The 16,983-nt window shown below is 45.3% G+C and overlaps 1 protein-coding gene across 1 annotated transcript; it reads left to right on the top strand.

Annotated features, from left to right (window-relative positions):
- Positions 1–601: 601 nt before the first annotated feature.
- Positions 602–6,860, top strand: cotl1 (coactosin-like F-actin binding protein 1). The gene is made up of 4 exons (XM_036127173.1): positions 602–914; positions 1,590–1,672; positions 4,485–4,642; positions 4,747–6,860. The coding sequence occupies exons 1-4, from the start codon at positions 838–840 to the stop codon at positions 4,855–4,857; spliced, it is 429 nt and encodes a 142-aa protein (XP_035983066.1). The 5' UTR covers positions 602–837; the 3' UTR covers positions 4,858–6,860.
- Positions 6,861–16,983: the final 10,123 nt, after the last annotated feature.

Genomic DNA, 16,983 nt, shown 5'->3' with positions numbered 1-16,983 from the left:
CTTTGTAGCTGATGTCCAGAAGCCTGTAGGCCCGGATCTGACTCCATCGTCCATGTTTCTGTCACATAATGACGTCAGCGTTAAAGGCTCAAAGTTAACTTCAGCCTTCACAGAAAACCTTCTGGAAAGGTATCCTGAAGATTTGTTTCCACTTGGAGCCTGTGGGAAGCTGTAGGGGATATTCCCTAAAAGTCAGAGATGTTGCTGCAGTGTGACCTTCAGGGATGCATTAATGGACGTCCTCTTAGCGGCTTATTACACAACCATATCATAGGATTCAGGGACGTTTTGCAGTTTAAGGGAAACATTATTTTAGGGTTTTCAAGATGAACATTTTTCTTCCTTCTTTAAATTGCCGTTGACGTTTTCCTGGGGAAAACATCCCAGAAATTATTAAAAATGTACAGCAGCTTTTTATCATAAAATAATCAAAAGTCTTATTTATGTAATTATATAGTTAAGACAGGTGAGACTGAATCTGCCAGTTTCTCCTCGCGATCCCTCAGCTCTGCATTTTACTTTGAAGAGTCTCCACCGGAAGCTGTTTTTGCGCCACCGCACAGCTTGACGCGCGTCAGCGCCGCGCGGCGGCCGGAAGGAGGAGGTGCGCGCGTGCTGCCTGGTGGAGAGCCGCAGCTGGTCGACCAGCAGCACCACCGCCCTTAAAGAGGAACCATCCAGGAAATGCAGCCAGTTCCCTGCAGAGTCTGCTCCTGCTAGCTGCAGCCTCCCCTCGGATGCGCACCATCAACCGCTCCGCCTAGACTCCGTTTGACCCGTTTGGTGCTGACCCGGTTCGGTCCGTTTTAAGGCTGCTTTCCCCCTGACTCCTGAACCATGGCGACTCAGATCGACAAAGAAGCCTGCAGAGAAGCTTATAACCAAGTCAGAGACGACAACTCAGACGTCTGCTGGTGAGTCCATTCCAGAACCGAACTATTTCTACCAAATAAACCGGGTCAGAGAGATGAAGCGGGCCAGATTCGGAACCGGCTGCTATGTTCCTCGGCCGGGGAACGATGTTAGAAATCAGGTTTTTAATTCATTAAATCAGTCAGACATTTTCATTCAGGCTGGGTAACCCACCACCCTGGTTCTGGACCTGGTTCTGGACCCGGTTCTGGACCCGGTACCGATGCAGTTAATTAAGGCCGGGATGATCTGTGTCGCACTTTGTTGCTCATTCATCTAGAATCACTGGAAACAAAGAATTGGGCCCTGCTGGTTCTGGCGCCAGCTGATTGGACCAGAACCTGCAACCTCATGCGCCTCAGTGAGGCGGGTCTGGATTCTGGCCGGGTTCTGGAGCCCAGTGGGCCCGAACTAATTGTTTTTGTCCTGTATTCATGCAGCTGACCGCTCTGTGACGCCAGAATCATGGGGGGGTGCACTGATCAGGCCTTTCCGGGCCGGTACCAGAACTGGTCCAACCAGAAATAAAGGAATTTAAGTTTATCTGTGAACCGGGTCTTTAAGTTCATCCTGTTGGTTGCTGCTCTCAGCAACCAGAACCGGTCCAGCTGGAGCGGGTCTCTGGTCCTAACCCTAACCCAGGCCCGGTTCTGACCCATAATGCTTTGTGCCTGCAGGGCTGCGTTCCAGTACGAGGGCTCCAGGATCGTCCCCGCACAACAGGGCGCCGACTACGACGACTTCAAGGCGCTGTGCACAGGTGAGCAGAACCTCCTGCACAGGTGAGCAGAACCTCCTGGCCCACCTGTGCTGCACGGCCAGCCTTTCCAGGTCGGTTCTGGTTCCGTGGTCCGTCTCGGGCCCCTCCTCGGTGCCGCAGCCTCCTCTCGGTGGGCCGTTCTGGTGCGGCTGGGTTGAAACCCGTCCGGGTCGCCTCCAGTTCCTGCTCAGAGCGCCGCTCTCTGCGCCGTCTCCTTATTTAGCAGTCAGAGCCCTGCAGGTGGGAGGAGCCGCAGGAGAAGCAGGAAGTGATGTCACAGCAGCTTTTGTGGCGTTTCTACCAAATCCTCTTTGCTCAGCAGCACTTTGGGAATTTTAAGCTCACTTCCTGGTAGCATGAGCTGTTGCGTAACGAGGGAACCGGATCAGAGGAAGTTCCTTCATTCCTGAACCTCTGCAACCTGAACACTTCCAGTTTGGCTGTTTTTAATAAAAAGAATAATAATAATTTAATAATCAGTCGTTAGCTGGTCTGCCGGTCAGCGAGCCGGGCGTTAGGTTCTGGCTGCAAAGGTTGCTGGTTCTAAACTGACTGGCTGCCACTGCTTGCTCCTGGGTCCCTCAGTAAAGGCAGACACGTTCCAGGAAGTATTTTATTTTAGCGCGAGGTTCTGGAGGTCTGCAGAGACGGGCTCAGGGTTTGGGTTTGTTCTGGTTGAACAGAACTCACCGGTTCTGTTTATTAGAGCACTGATGGTTCCTGCTGCTGCTGGTGAGAGACCCGTTCTGACGGCGGTTCTGGTCCATTAAGCTTTGAACGCCCCGCCTGAGGCAAAGGCTGACCAGTAGGTCCGGGTCCAGAACCGACTGCTGCCCACCCGGCTGCAGTCGGCTCCTACGGGGCCCGAGGGTCCCCCGGCAGAGGAACCTTGTTTTCATTCTGACCGGACCCACCGGACCACAGTTGGTTCCCTGGCCGTGTCAGCGGTACCGGTTGTTAGCGTTCTGATGGTTCCTGCTGCTGGACGGCACGTGAAGCTGTCCGGGTCAGAACCTGCCGCTCCTTGTTTGTTCTCCAGAACCTCGTGCTGTGGCAGCACAGGGACCAGAGCCGGTCCAACACCGGATGTTCTGGATGTTCTGGTTCCAGCTGTTTGGCCTCTGGCCGTAGGGACGTTTGGACCGGCGCTCCCCGCCTGAGGAAGAGCATGTTCTCCTGTCTTTCCTGTTTTGAAGAGCTGCTAAGAGGAGCGGGCCGCAGTGTTGCGTAGTTCTGGTACCTGTGGTCCAACTCGTCAGATTAATGTGGTTCTGAACGGGAAGCGTTGCCATTAGGTCTGCAGAAATGATCTGAGCAGTTCAAAGTTCTAGGATTTGGTTCTGATCCGGTTCTAAACCAGGACCAGCTGTCTCAGTCGGGCAGAACTGAAGCATACTTGTCCGATAAATTGGACCGGTACCATCAGACACTGGGGCTCTTTGGGTTTTCCTGGACAAAGGTACTGAGAGGTTCTGCATCGTCTGATGAATATCATCCGGTCCATTAAGGTTCTGCTTCCAGTCGAAACATTTTAACATAAACGAATAAAAACAAAGGATTTTATTTGTCAATGATCATTAATCATAAAATACCAGAACATGTGGCGGTTGTGGTTCCTGTTGTAACTGGGTTCTAAGTGGGACCCGTTGGGTTTTTCCAGATGATCAGAACCGATCAGAACAATTGCAGACAAACGATCGACTGACTGGATGAGTTTCTGTCTGAGGTTATTATATCTGATTATTGCTGCTAACATTCCCACATATTAGAGTAAAACCTTTTTATTATTTAGACAAGATATTAATAAAACAATAATAATACATTCTAATAATTGTTTTTGACATTTTTTTTCAATGCATCTTATTTTTATTTCCTGTGTCCTGTCTGCTAATGTAGCATTAATGATTTTCTTCATGTCAAAAAGAGCCAAACAGATTTTACTTTCACCAGTGGAGCCTTCCTGCTTTCTCCATAGAGCTCTGCTTGATTTATAAATGCAAGAAGCTTTATTAGATTTTATTCTGGGACTATTTCATGTTCTATGGACACAGAAACAGGTAGAAGAGGAAAAAAGGAGAGAAACAGTTAAAATGTTTAAAAGAAAAGGAGAAAGAGAAAGAGGATAGGAAATGGAGAGAGTGATATAACATCCTCTGAGTCTGCTTCTACACCTGCAGAGAGAGATATAAAGAACAGCAGAACCAGCTGATAAAATATTACAGGAACAACAAACACCTTGATACCATCACTGAAGAATATACAGGATTAATTAATACGACATGTAGAAAGTGACAGCTGAAGATAATAAAAGGATTAATTAATACGACATGTAGAAAGTGACAGCTGAAGATAATAACAGGATTAATTAATACAACATGTAGAAAGTGACAGCTGAAGATAATAACAGGATTAATTAATATGACATGTAGAAAGTGACAGCTGAAGATAATAACAGGATTAATTAATACGACATGTAGAAAGTAACAGCTGAAGGTAATAACAGGATTAATTAATACATGTAGAAAGTGACAGCTGAAGATAATAACAGGATTAATTAATACGACATGTAGAAAGTAACAGCTGAAGGTAATAACAGGATTAATTAATACGACATGTAGAAAGTGACAGCTGAAGATAATAAAAGGATTAATTAATACATGTAGAAAGTGACAGCTGAAGATAATAACAGGTGTTTTATGGATAGAAGGGAGTCTGTAGCACCTGAATCACCTGCAGGTGTTGGTGAGAGTGATCTTGTGTCTGTGAGGTTTATCCATGAGGAAAATGCTCAGCGGTGGTTGTGTTCCCTCAGATGACGCTCGTCTGTTCGCTTACGTCCGATTCACGACGGGCGACAGCATGAGCAAGAGGTCCAAGTTCATCCTGATCACCTGGATCGGCGAGAACATCAGCGGGCTGCAGCGGGCCAAGATCAGCACCGACAAGACGCTCGTCAAAGATGTGATGCAGGTCAGACACGCTGGAGAAGTGGAACTGTGGGTTCCTCTGGGAGAAACTGGGTCACAGAAGGTTCTGGTCCAGTCGTTCTATAATCAGACATCCTTTCTCTGCAGAACTTTGCCAAGGAGTTCATGATCAGCGACCAGAAGGAACTGGACCAAGAATACCTCTGCGGGGAGCTAAAGAAAGCCGGTGGAGCCAACTATGATGCTCAGGCCGAGTAGAGAAGTTCCACGGTCCAATGGAGACGCCTGGGTCGGGGGAGCTAGGCGCCGTTGGACTGGGTGGTCTGAGGGGGGGGGGGGGTGTTGGGGCGGGGCTACTACCTCTGAGGAAGGGAGCGAGGAGGAATGAGAGCACAGATGACCACTAAATACTTAGATTTTTAACGGGCCAGTTAATGACATCTCATGACGTCCTACAAAATGTTTGCCTGCTTCCTTCTGTCAGACGGGTGCTTATGTCCTCAGTTCTAAGGTGTTTGTTAAAGGAACTTCCTGTCATCTCATCCAGGAAAGCAGCAGCCAACTGCTTTCTGCTTCACTAAACAGGAAACCCTGAACCCAAATATTCAAACGTCCTTTTATGTTTTCACCAGTGAAAGCTGTGACATTCCTGACCAGAATCAACCAGCGCCGCATTCTGTTGGAGGATTAATGAAGCACTTCATTAACATCTTCATTCTGGAACAACCGCTAAATCAAGAGTTTTTACCGCAGAAACTAGGATTAGGATTGCGTACCTTTCTTTAGCCGCTTAAAACTAGTTTAGCTTATTTTAGCACAAACACTGGAAATTAGGGAACCAGCCGGAGCTTCAGTCTACTTCATTTTGCTCCAAAATGTTCTGTTAAAAACGTTCATAGCACTTCCTCCACTTTTTGGTTTGTGTCATACAGAAATGGAGATTTTTGTCCAGCTAACACTGTTAGCTAAACAAGCTAGCAGGAACCACAGTAAATTTTGAGGAAGAGTCAAAGCGGCGGTTCCCATGATTTGTGTTTAGAGTTCTGTAAAGGGCTTTTGAGAGGTTATCATGGTAATCACAGGAGATTCATGTTTGAATGTCTTTAGATTGAGAAAAATATCTTTTTCCTGAAAGCCACTGAATAACGATGGCAAACATGGCGGCTGTCCATGTTTCTGAAACTGTGATTGCATTGAAATCTAGCTCTAGCCTCTGGGGGAAACAAATCCATTTAGGAGGATATTTATTGCTCATAACCGCTCCGCAGAACCCCATTTTAAGCCGTATCTGAAATGTTTCTTCTACATTTTGATGTCAGTCAGATATAGAAAGTCTCCTGCTTCCCAAACAGTTAACAGCCGGTTTTATAAGCACCCTTAAAGACGCGCCTCTCTCCCTCCGTCCTCCCAGCTGGGCCATAGTCCAGCCGTTTGTAAAGATTAACCCGTCAGCGCTCGTGTTGTTGGAGGGTTTCTGTGTAGAAGCTGCTGCTGGTGCAGCCAGAACCCGGTAGATGTAGGCCAGCCTGCTGTCAGCCAGGAACAGATCTCCATCCTCAGGGCTGCGCCGCAGCTTGTTTACAGCAACCCTGAGTCATTCGGCCTCCAGACGGCTGTTTGGGCTGCAGCTTCAAACCAGCTGCTAGTCATCAGCTTTCCTGTTACTTCACTCTTCGTCCTTAAAGACGCACGATGAGGATGAGGAGGCGCTGCCATGCTGGCCAGCAGCTCAGTCTGAGGCTGCAGCAGAACCTCAGGATGGAGATCTTTTCTTCTGGTGCAACACCTCCCGTCGTACAAACATACTGTGACCTGAGTTTGGCTGCCTTAGTCCCCCATGGAGAGAGGGGCATCATGGGAGCTTGTGGACACTACACTGTGATTGGCTGTCCTCCTCCTCCTCCTCCAGAAACAGGATGTGGGTGCAGACCCAGCGTTCAGATCTAAGGAGGAGCCACTTCTTAGTTGTAGTATCTCCTTTTATTTAGTTTCAGCCCTCCCTCCCCCCAAAATAAAGAAAAGGCATCATTTTTCTGTCTTTTTATTTTCTCTGAAGAGTTTTACTGTTCATTTCATTTTTCTATATTTGACGTAGGTGGAAACATTTTTCAAAAATCACGCAAAAACTAAGAAAGCAGACAGGAGACATTTCCAAATGAAACTTGTTTTGTTTTTCTAAATCCTGCTTGTTAAGGCGTCTTTTGTGTCTGAAAGTGAAACGTTCCAAAAACTAGAATAAAGACATCTCATGTTTTAAACTATTCTGCTGTTGTGTGTTTCGTCCATTCATGTTCTGGGTTTAAGTTGTGAGGCGATGAAGCAGTCAGCGCTCACCTGTTGTTTCACACCTGTCTGCTGGGAACAAAAAAAAGCTCCAATCAGCGGCTCCACAGAACCTGCATGATACCAGGAAAGGAATCCTGGAGTGAGTCGGTACCAGAGAACGGTACGGTTCTCATTAAAGGGCTGATTCATGAAACATTTCATCTCAAGGCACTTTACAAAGTCAAATTCAGTCATATTATACAGATTGGTCAAACATTTCCTATATCAGGGAACCAGTTGGTTGCATCAAAGTCTCTCCAAGCAGCATTCACTCCTGAAAGAGCGTAGAGCCACAGTGGACAGTCGTCTGCATTGTTGATGGCTTTGCAGCAATCCCTCATACTGAGCATGCATGAAGCGACAGTGGAGAGGAAAACTCCCCTTTAACAGGGAGGAGAACCTCCAGCAGAACCAGAACCAGGCTCAGTGTGAACGCTCATCTGCCTCCACCCACTGGGGCTTAGAGAAGACAGAGCAGAGACACAGAAAGCTCAGAAGCTCACATTGACCCAGGAGTACTTTCTATGTTAGAGAAGACAGAGCAGAGACACAGAAAGCTCAGAAGCACACATTGACCCAGGAGTACTTTCTATGTTAGAGAAGACAGAGCAGAGACACAGAAAGCACAGAAGCTCACATTGACCCAGGAGTACTTTCTATGATAGATGGTAATAGAGGATGATCTGCCTCCCCTGATGATGTCACAGCTAACAGAACACCAGACCAGGTGTACTTTCTATGAAGAGAAAAATGACAGAGAACAAAAAGGTAAAAGCTGAAATAACAACAAACAATGCAGATTGGAGAGCAGTAGGAGAACTCAGCAGAGAGAGAGAAATAGACCCTGATGTCCTCCAGCAGCCTAAGCCTATAGCAGCATAACTATAGAGGTAGCTCAGGATAACATGAGCCACTCTGACTAGAAGCTTTGTCACAAAGGAAAGTTTTAAGATTATACTTAAAAGTAGACGGGGTGTCTGTCTCACGGACCAAAACTGGGAGTTGGTTCCACAGGAGAGGAGCCTGATAGCTAAAGGATCTGCCTCCCATTCTACTTTTAGAGACTCTAGGAACCACCAGCAGACCTGCAGTCTGAGAGCGAAGTGCTCTGTTAGGAACATACGGGGTAATCAGAGCTCTGATATATGATGGAGCTTGATTATTAAGGGCTTTATACGTTAGAAGAAGAATTTTAAATTCTATTCTTGATTTAACAGGAAGCCAATGAAGGGAAGCTAAAATTGGAGAAATATGATCCCTCTGGTTGATTTTCATCAGAACTCTTGCTGCAGCATTTTGGATCAGCTGAAGGCTTTGAACTGCATTTTGTGGACTTCCTGATAGTAAAGAATTACAATAGTCCAGCCTTGAAGTAACAAATGCATGGACTAGTTTTTCAGCATCACTCCTGGACAGAATGTTTCTAATTTTGGCGATATTCCGGAGGTGAAAAAAGGAAACTCTGGAAACCTGTTTAATATGGGATTTAAATGACATGTCTTGGACAAAAATAACACCAAGATTTTTTACTTTATTACCAGAGGCCAAGTTAATGCCATCCAGATTAAGTGATTGGTTAAGAAGTTTATATTTTGAGATTACAACTTCGGTCGTAATTTAAATGCAGGAAATGTCAGAATTTAAATGCAGGAAATTTAAAGTCATCCAGCTTTTGATGTCATCAAGACATGACTGCAGTCGAAGTAACTGATTGGATTCATCAGGATTTATGGATAAATATAGCTGAGTATCATCAGCATAACAGTGGAAATTAATCCCATGCTGTCTGATAATTTTGCCAATCGGAAGCATATATATAGTAAATAGAATTGGTCCAAGGACTGAACCCTGTGGTACTCCACAGGTGACCCTAGAGTTTGAAGAAGATTTATTATTAACATGAACAAACTGGAATCTGTTTGACAGATAAGATTTAAACCAGCCTAATGCTTTTCCCTTAATCCCTACAGTATGCTCAAGTCTTTGTAGGAGAATATTGTGATCAACTGTATCAAATGCAGCACTGAGATCTAACAGGACAAGTATAGACACAAGTCCATTATCTGAGGCCATGAGAATATCATTAGTGACCTTCACCAGAGCTGTTTCAGTGCTATGATGAGCTCTGAAGCCTGACTGAAACCTCTACAACAATAGACTGTCCCTCCAGATTAAGTAGGATTCCTCTTGGTGTGTAGAGCGCCATTTTCTCTCCAATTTCCTAACATTGTGCTTCAAGGAACGCAGCTCTGAATTAAACCAGGGAGCCAGCTTTCTGTGAATAATCACCTTCTTTTTCAAGGGAGCTACATTGTCTAATGCAGAACGCAATGAGGAAGTCAGATTGTTAGCAAAGGTATCGATTTGTGAATGGGAAGAAACAACATTGCTGCTATCTGCAGGGTATTTCTGCAATACTGACGATATTAAAAAGGGGGACAGACTCTTTAAAGTTTGATGCAGCATTGTCCGATAAAGATCTACTAAAATGGAACCCTCTTTTGGGGGTGGGGAACTCAGTTACATTAAACTCAAATGTTATTAAAAAATGATCAGATAGGACAGGGTTGTGAGGAAATACTGTTAATTCTTCACAATCAATGCCATATGTCAGCACAAGGTCTAAAGTATGAAGCCAAGAGTAAGGAGGTTTATGCACATTTTGAACAAAACCAATTGAATCTAGGATAGTTTTAAAGGCTACACTAAGGTTATCACATTCTGTGTCAACATTAATGTTAAAATCACCTACTATAATAACCTTATCAGTATTTATCACCAAATCAGATAAGAAGTCTGACAACTGATCCAAAAACTGAGAGTAAGGGCCTGGTGGACGATACAAAACAACAAACAGAAGAGGTTTTATTGCTTTGCAGTTTGGATGAGGGAAACTGAGGGTTAAATGTTCAAAAGAACTGTTGTTATTAATTGGCCTTGGACTAATTAATAAATCAGACTGAAAAATGGTTCAGTTCTTATCTCCTACCTCCTAGCTCCTAGCTCCTGCTTCTAGCTCCTGCAAAGAGAGATATAAAGAACAGCAGAACCAGCTGATAAAGTATTACAGGTACAAACAACCAGCGCCTTGATACCATCACTGAAGAATATACAGGATTAATTAATACGACATGTAGAAAGTGACAGCTGAAGATAATAACAGGTGTTTTCTGGATAGAAGTGAGTCTGTAGCACCTGGATCCACCTGTAGGTGTTGGTGAGAGTGAACTTGTGTCTGTGAGGTTTATCCATGAGGAAAATGCTCAGCGGTGGCTGTGAGGAACCAAAGACCCCCAGAGCACCGAGGCAGATGCCAGGGAACCAGAACCCCAGATGTCCGAAAGGGACCCCCAGAGTAAAGGTGCCCAAGAGGGATCAGTAGCTCATGTTCTGGACATGAGCTACAGAGAGAAGCTCTCTGCTCTATGGAGGTTTTAGTTGGTTTCTGTGAGGAGGCTGTGCTGTTATGTTATGGCATGCAAAGGATTGTGGGATTTCTGAACTGACCTCCTGCCTAACCTGCTGATGCCTTGACCTTGGTGCCAAAAGCTGCAACCAGTGAGATGCTTAAGCATCTTCTGGCTGCAGCCTGTTTCCTGTTTCACCGCCTGGTCCTCCTCTTCGTGATGCTGGTTGGTCGCTGTCCTGATTGAGGGTTCAGCAACAAGCCTCCACACCACGACCACCTTCGGTGCAGAGAGCGAACCCAATGTTACCATGAATTTATTCATGCATAAACATTTTTCTGGAAGTGAGCTGCAAATGCAGTTCTGAAGAATCCTTAACTTTTTAAAGATCAGGAATGAAAACCTTCCTATTTTACAGATGATTTATATCCATGGCTGTGAATACCTGTAGTCACATTTCAGGTGGAACCTGCTGACCACAGGAGAGAAAAGCGCTCGTTTAACCCGGTTACAGAATAGTCCCTGATTCTTGAGCTCTGGATGGTAATGATTTCCTCCCTGCAGCATCAGCTCGCCCTGTCAGTGCGTCCACAAAGAACATTGATTTACAATAAACAGGCCTAATTTTGCAGGTTCTCTGTCGCTTTCAGAGGCGCTCTCTGCTCTGTATCGGGTCAGTCGATGGCTCCCAGCTGTCTGGACCAGAACGCTGTCAGCATGTCCACGTTATCCTGCCGTCTGCTGATTGAACAGATGTCCTGACCCGGTCACCGGTCAGCCATGTTTAACGTTTTTCAGACCTTCAGGTTGAACAATGCCAGAACTCTGAGGAAATGTGTTCCTGCGTTAAAGCTGGCTGCCAAGCCTTTTCAGGACGCGTTGATTAAATCTGGGTTTTCCTGTTTCAGTGCTATGATGAGCTCTGAAGCCTGACTGAAACTCCTCAAGTAGGTCATTACTTTGTAAATGTTCACAAAGTTGATTAGCAACTACTTTCTCAAGAATTTTAGGTAAGAAAAGAAGATTAGATATAGGTCTGTAATTTACTAACTCATCTTGATCAAGCGGACCTGTCCAGGGTGAACCCCGCCTCTCGCCTGGTGAACGCTGGAGATAGGCACCAGCTCCCCGCGACCCCATGAGGAATTAAGTTCACTTTCCTCCTTCTTATGACATAAAAGCTCAGCTGCTCAACATTGATCCTCACTGAAGTTCTCCATCCAAGTGTTACGCTGCTCTGAAATGTCCACCAATGTTCATTAGATGATTGTGGAAAAGTCTCCTGGCTTATGTTTCATCATCTAACAGAAATGCTGCACGTGTTCCTTTCCCATGTGTGTCCTGCAGGTTCTGACAGCATCAGTCAGGAATGGAAAAGGTAACAACAGGCAGATTTATTCCTGCCAGTGTGAAGCCCAGCTCTGAATGTGAAGTCAATGCTGGCATGCAGAACCTGTGGGAGTCCAAACAAGGGCTGTCAGATGGGTTCCTGCAGGGCTGGACCACTCAGATCCTTCCTGCATTCCTCAGACCTCCTCCTCACTGCAGCATGTCCTACATGCCCACTGCGAGTCATGTGATCAGGGAGGAGAAAGCTGAGGATTGTATGGAGCACACCCATTTCAAAAGTTGCTTTCATGGAGAAAATCCTTCTGGATTTTCAACCTAATCTCTGTCCATCAAAATAGATGGAGCCTAACAGTTGTTGCTTTGTGTCTTCCTCTTTAGCTCTGCTTTCAGCTGATGGAGTAACTGAGGCTGAAGGCCGTGGTGACCACTCCTCCCAACACAGCACAGCTTCCTGAAATCACACGCTGCTGATTGGGTAACATCTCCAACACAGAGACGCTGCACACCAGGAGATCTGATACTCCCACTGGTCAAGCTGAAGCTAACAGGGACCAGCAGGCATCATCCTGGAACTCACTGATGTCACTTCCTGCCTGGTGGTCACAGTGGTGAGGAGCAGCTCTTTACATGCAGCCGATTACCAAGGACTACACATCCATGCCTCTGCTAATCCTCAGTGATCCGGGTCAGCAGCAAACAGGCTTAAATCAGGAGGACCTTCTCTCAGTTCTCCTGAAGATGTTTCCTCACCTGTCCAGGTGTCTCTGTCAGTTCTGGAGGTTCTGATCAACCTGCAGGTGGAGCGCTGCTGTTTCTGAGGAGATGGAAGTCCATCCTCCTAGAACCAGTCCAGGTCAGAACCAGTGACCCAGTGGTGGATGGATGGATGGATGGATGGATGGATGATGGATGGATGGATGGATGGATGGATGGATGGATGGATGGATGGATGGATGGATGGATGGATGACAATGGTGTGAAGATGTTGGTGAAGATGTTGGTGAAGATATTGGTGAAGATGGGGTGAAGATGATGGTGAAGATATTGGTGAAGATGGGGTGAAGATGGGGAGTAGATGGGGTGAAGATATTGGTGAAGATGGGGTGAAGATGTTGGTGAAGATATTGGTGAAGATGTTGGTGAAGATATTGGTGAAGATGTTGGTGAAGATGTTGGAGAAGATGGGGTGAAGATGTTGGTGAATATGTTGGTGAAGATGTTGGTGAAGATGTTGGTGAAGATGGGGTGAAGATGTTGGTGAAGATGTTGGAGAAGATGTTGGAGAAGATGGGGTGAAGATGTTGGTGAAGATGTTGGTGAAGATGATGGTGAAGATATTGGTGAAGATGGGGTGAAGATGATGGTGAAGATGTTGGAGAAGATGGGGTGAAGATGATGGTGAAGATATTGGTGAAGATGGGGAGAAGATGTTGGTGAAGATGATAGTGAAGATGTTGGTGAAGATGATGGTGAAGATGGGGTGAAGATGTTGGTGAAGATGATGGTGAAGATGGGGTGAAGATGTTGGTGAAGATGGGGTGAAGATGTTGGTGAAGATGTTGGAGAAGATGGGGTGAAGATGATGGTGAAGATATTGGTGAAGATGGGGAGAAGATGTTGGTGAAGATGATGGTGAAGATGGGGTGAAGATGTTGGTGAAGATGATGGTGAAGATGGGGTGAAGATGTTGGTGAAGATGGGGTGAAGATGTTGGTGAAGATGTTGGAGAAGAAGTTAGTGAAGATGATGGTGAAGATGGGGGTCAGTTGAGCTTTTTAGGCAGAGGTGAGAGGCACCATCAGGACCTAAAGCTTTCTTCCCTCTCAGACACTTGGAGGTCTGGTGACATCATCCTTTGTGATCCCCAGGGTCTGGCAGAGGTGGAGAGGAGGTGTGTGTGGGGGTCCAGATCTTCAGCTAGACGGGGGTCCACACGGCCTGTTAGCTTGTTCCTAGACTGCTCGGCGTCTCATTTCTTGCGTCGCACTAAATGGAGTCCATCTTCGGGGGTTCCTCCTGGTCTCACGGCCTCAGAGGGATTTCAACACGTAGCTCAGCTCCATGTGGTTTTCCTCCGACTTGGAACTGCAATCAACTTTTAACAAGTTCTTTTAATGTGGGCAACTCAAATATTAAAATCCCACAGAACCGACAAGATAAGATAAGATAAGATGAGATAAGATAAGATAGGCTTTATTGATCTCACATTGGAGAAATTCACATGTCACATTGGCGCATTAATCAGAAATCAGAAGAAGAAGAAGGTTCCAAAGTAGGACAAGGTGCATCAGGTATATACAGTGTGTCCCTGTTTATACAGTGGATCAAAAAGAAGTAGATAAGAAAATAAAACATAAAAATAGAAAATAGAAATAAGTTAATGAGTGGAGGAGATTCACCCTGAGATGTTGCTGCCAGTCAGAAGAAACAGGCTAAATGATGACGGTATGAATAGTTCAGGGCTTGTCTGTAGACAGATATCATTGCTGTGTTCTGCTCATTGCCACATGTGGGCCGGGCTGTTCACATTTCAGCCCAGTTTAGCCATCTGACTCGGTTCCTGCTACCATGTGCAGAGTTCCTCTGCTCCGGGTTGGAGCAGGACGTTCCTCTGTTGCTGATGGTTCCTCTCTGAGCTTAATTAAACTGCTCGCTCTGCTCTGGTCTGCATGGATCAGGGACTCCAGCTCTGATGCATTTACTGAAGAGGTCACAGTGAAAGGTCCGCTGCCTGAACGCTCTTTACAGCGTGTGACTCTGGGCTCTTCTCAGGCCCAGTCAGCCATGTTGGTTCCTCCATGAAATCAGGCGCTGATCTGGAAATTATGGCTCCATCGGTCAAATCTGAACACTTAATAATGCCAGGAAGCACCACAGTTGTTTGTGTTTTCTTTATTGTTTCATTTATGTTTGATAAGGTCTTGCCATATTCTGTTGGTATTATTGTCATTAAGATCTTACCTTTCATAATCTTTGTTTTTTTATTTTCTTTTAGTTTGTTTCTGTGGAATTTTTCCATTGCTGTTTATTGCTTCGTTAGTTTTACCTTCTTTGTCTCTCTTTTCTGCACTCATTAATTATTTGTAGTTTCCTTTCTTGGGTTTCCAGCTGACTCCTGTGTTCTTTGTCTATTTAGGGGTTAGCTGGTAAATATTGTTTTCTTGTTCCTTCAGTTCACCTGTGTCTGCTCAACATCTCACGTCACTCACCTGTTTTCTCCGTTACTGAAGCTCCTGTTGCTCCTTATTTCTTTGCTGAGTTTTTCAGTTTCTGTTCACCTCACCTGCTCAGGTTTATGTCTGTTTTTGCTCTGCAACTTTCCCCTCATGTCTGACCTGTAAGTCTTTGTTGTTATTTTTATTAAATCGTTTCAGCTCACTGTGCCGCTCCTGCTGGCCTGTCTGCGTTGACTCCTGAGTCGAAACGTGACTTATGCTATATGTGTCATATTCTGGGTTTTGTTTTGTTTTATGTTTGTTATTTGATTAGTCAGTATACCGTTCTGTCTTGGGTTCTGTCTTGTTTGATTTGTATTATAGTTTGTGTATTTTAGTTTTCCCTGGCATATCATTTAGTCTTGGTGGTTATTTATGTTCTTGATCCTGTCTTAGTAGTAGTTCTGGTTCTCTATTTACCTTATTTAGATTCTGTTCCCTTCTACTAGTCCTGTCAGCTCCCTCAGTCACTGATCACTTCCACCTGTTCTGATTAATTAGTTGTTCACTCTGCTCACCTGTTCTTCTGCCTATTTATACCTGCCTCGGTTCTCTGCTCCCTGCCAGAACGTCACACATGTATAATTTCTCATTTCACCAATCCACTGGTAAGAACCATCCTACATTTTTGTATCTGCCTGTGCATCTGGTTGTCTGATCTGTTTTTGAGTCTGCCCCAGTTTTTGTTTTTACCTTGGATGTCTGTTCTGTACCTTTTGTGGATGGTTTATTGTCTGCCTGGCTGACCCATCATCCCCTCAATAAATCCTGTTTAAGCTTACCTCTAGTGTCTGGCTGAATACCAGGTTCATATCCTCCTAAATCATTACAATATGAATTCATACTTTTCCGTTTGGTTTCTTAATTTATTCTTGTGTTCTCTCCTGTTGTGCTATTGGATTTATTTCCCTTAGAGACCTGTATATCTCTTTGTTTTTAAATCAGAGCTCTGATTACCCCGTATGTTCCTAACAGAGCACTTCGCTCTCAGACTGCAGGTCTGCTGGTGGTTCCTAGAGTCTCTAAAAGTAGAATGGGAGGCAGATCCTTTAGCTATCAGGCTCCTCTCCTGTGGAACCAACTCCCAGTTTTGGTCCGTGAGGCAGACACCCCGTCTACTTTTAAGACTAATCTTAAAACTTTCCTTTGTGACAAAGCTTCTAGTCAGAGTGGCTCATGTTACCCTGAGCTACCTCTATAGTTATGCTGCTATAGGCTTAGGCTGCTGGAGGACATCAGGGTCTATTTCTCTCTCTCTGCTGAGTTCTCCTACTGCTCTCCAATCTGCATTGTTTGTTGTTATTTCAGCTTTTAACTTTCTGTTCTGTCATTTTTCTCTTCATAGAAGGTACACCTGGTCTGGCGTTCTGTTAGCTGTGACATCATCAGGGGAGGCAGATCATCCTCTATTACCATCTAACATAGAAAGTACTCCTGGGTCAATGTGAGCTTCTGTGCTTTCTGTGTCTCTGCTCTGTCTTCTCTACCATAGAAAGTACTCCTGGGTCAATGTGAGCTTCTGAGCTTTCTGTGTCTCTGCTCTGTCTTCTCTAACATAGAAAGTACTCCTGGGTCAATGTGAGCTTCTGAGCTTTCTGTGTCTCTGCTCTGTCTTCTCTAACATAGAAAGTACTCCTGGGTCAATGTGAGCTTCTGAGCTTTCTGTGTCTCTGCTCTGTCTTCTCTAAGCCCCAGTGGGTGGAGGCAGATGAGCGTTCACACTGAGCCTGGTTCTGGTTCTGCTGGAGGTTCTCCTCCCTGTTAAAGGGGAGTTTTCCTCTCCACTGTCGCTTCATGCATGCTCAGTATGAGGGATTGCTGCAAAGCCATCAACAATGCAGACGACTGTCCACTGTGGCTCTACGCTCTTTCAGGAGGAGTGAATGCTGCTTGGAGAGACTTGATGCAACCTGCTGGGTTTCCTTAGAGAGGAAACTTTCTCACCAACCTGGAGGATCTGATGGAGTCTGACTCTGACATCTCAAGAGTCTTGAGATGATGCGTGTTGTTAATTGGAGCTATAGAAATTAGAATTTCTGCAATTAAGGAAAAGTTGGACTAAACTATTTTAGCTCAGTGACTCTCAA

Source organism: Fundulus heteroclitus, chromosome 2 (assembly GCF_011125445.2).
Source record: "Fundulus heteroclitus isolate FHET01 chromosome 2, MU-UCD_Fhet_4.1, whole genome shotgun sequence".
Lineage (NCBI taxonomy): Eukaryota > Metazoa > Chordata > Actinopteri > Cyprinodontiformes > Fundulidae > Fundulus > Fundulus heteroclitus.
Note: the sequence above shows the minus strand (reverse complement) of the source record. Positions and strands in the feature narration are given on the sequence as shown.

What these genes read in the sequence shown, in the direction of transcription:
- cotl1 (XM_036127173.1), top strand. Translation starts at nt 838, where the DNA reads ATGGCGACTCAGATCGACAAAGAAGCCTGCAGAGAAGCTTATAACCAA. An exon ending in GACAACTCAGACGTCTGCTG is followed by an intron (nt 915 to 1,589) that starts GTGAGTCCATTC and finishes TTGTGCCTGCAG; the next exon opens with GGCTGCGTTCCAGTACGAGG. An exon ending in CTTCAAGGCGCTGTGCACAG is followed by an intron (nt 1,673 to 4,484) that starts GTGAGCAGAACC and finishes GTGTTCCCTCAG; the next exon opens with ATGACGCTCGTCTGTTCGCT.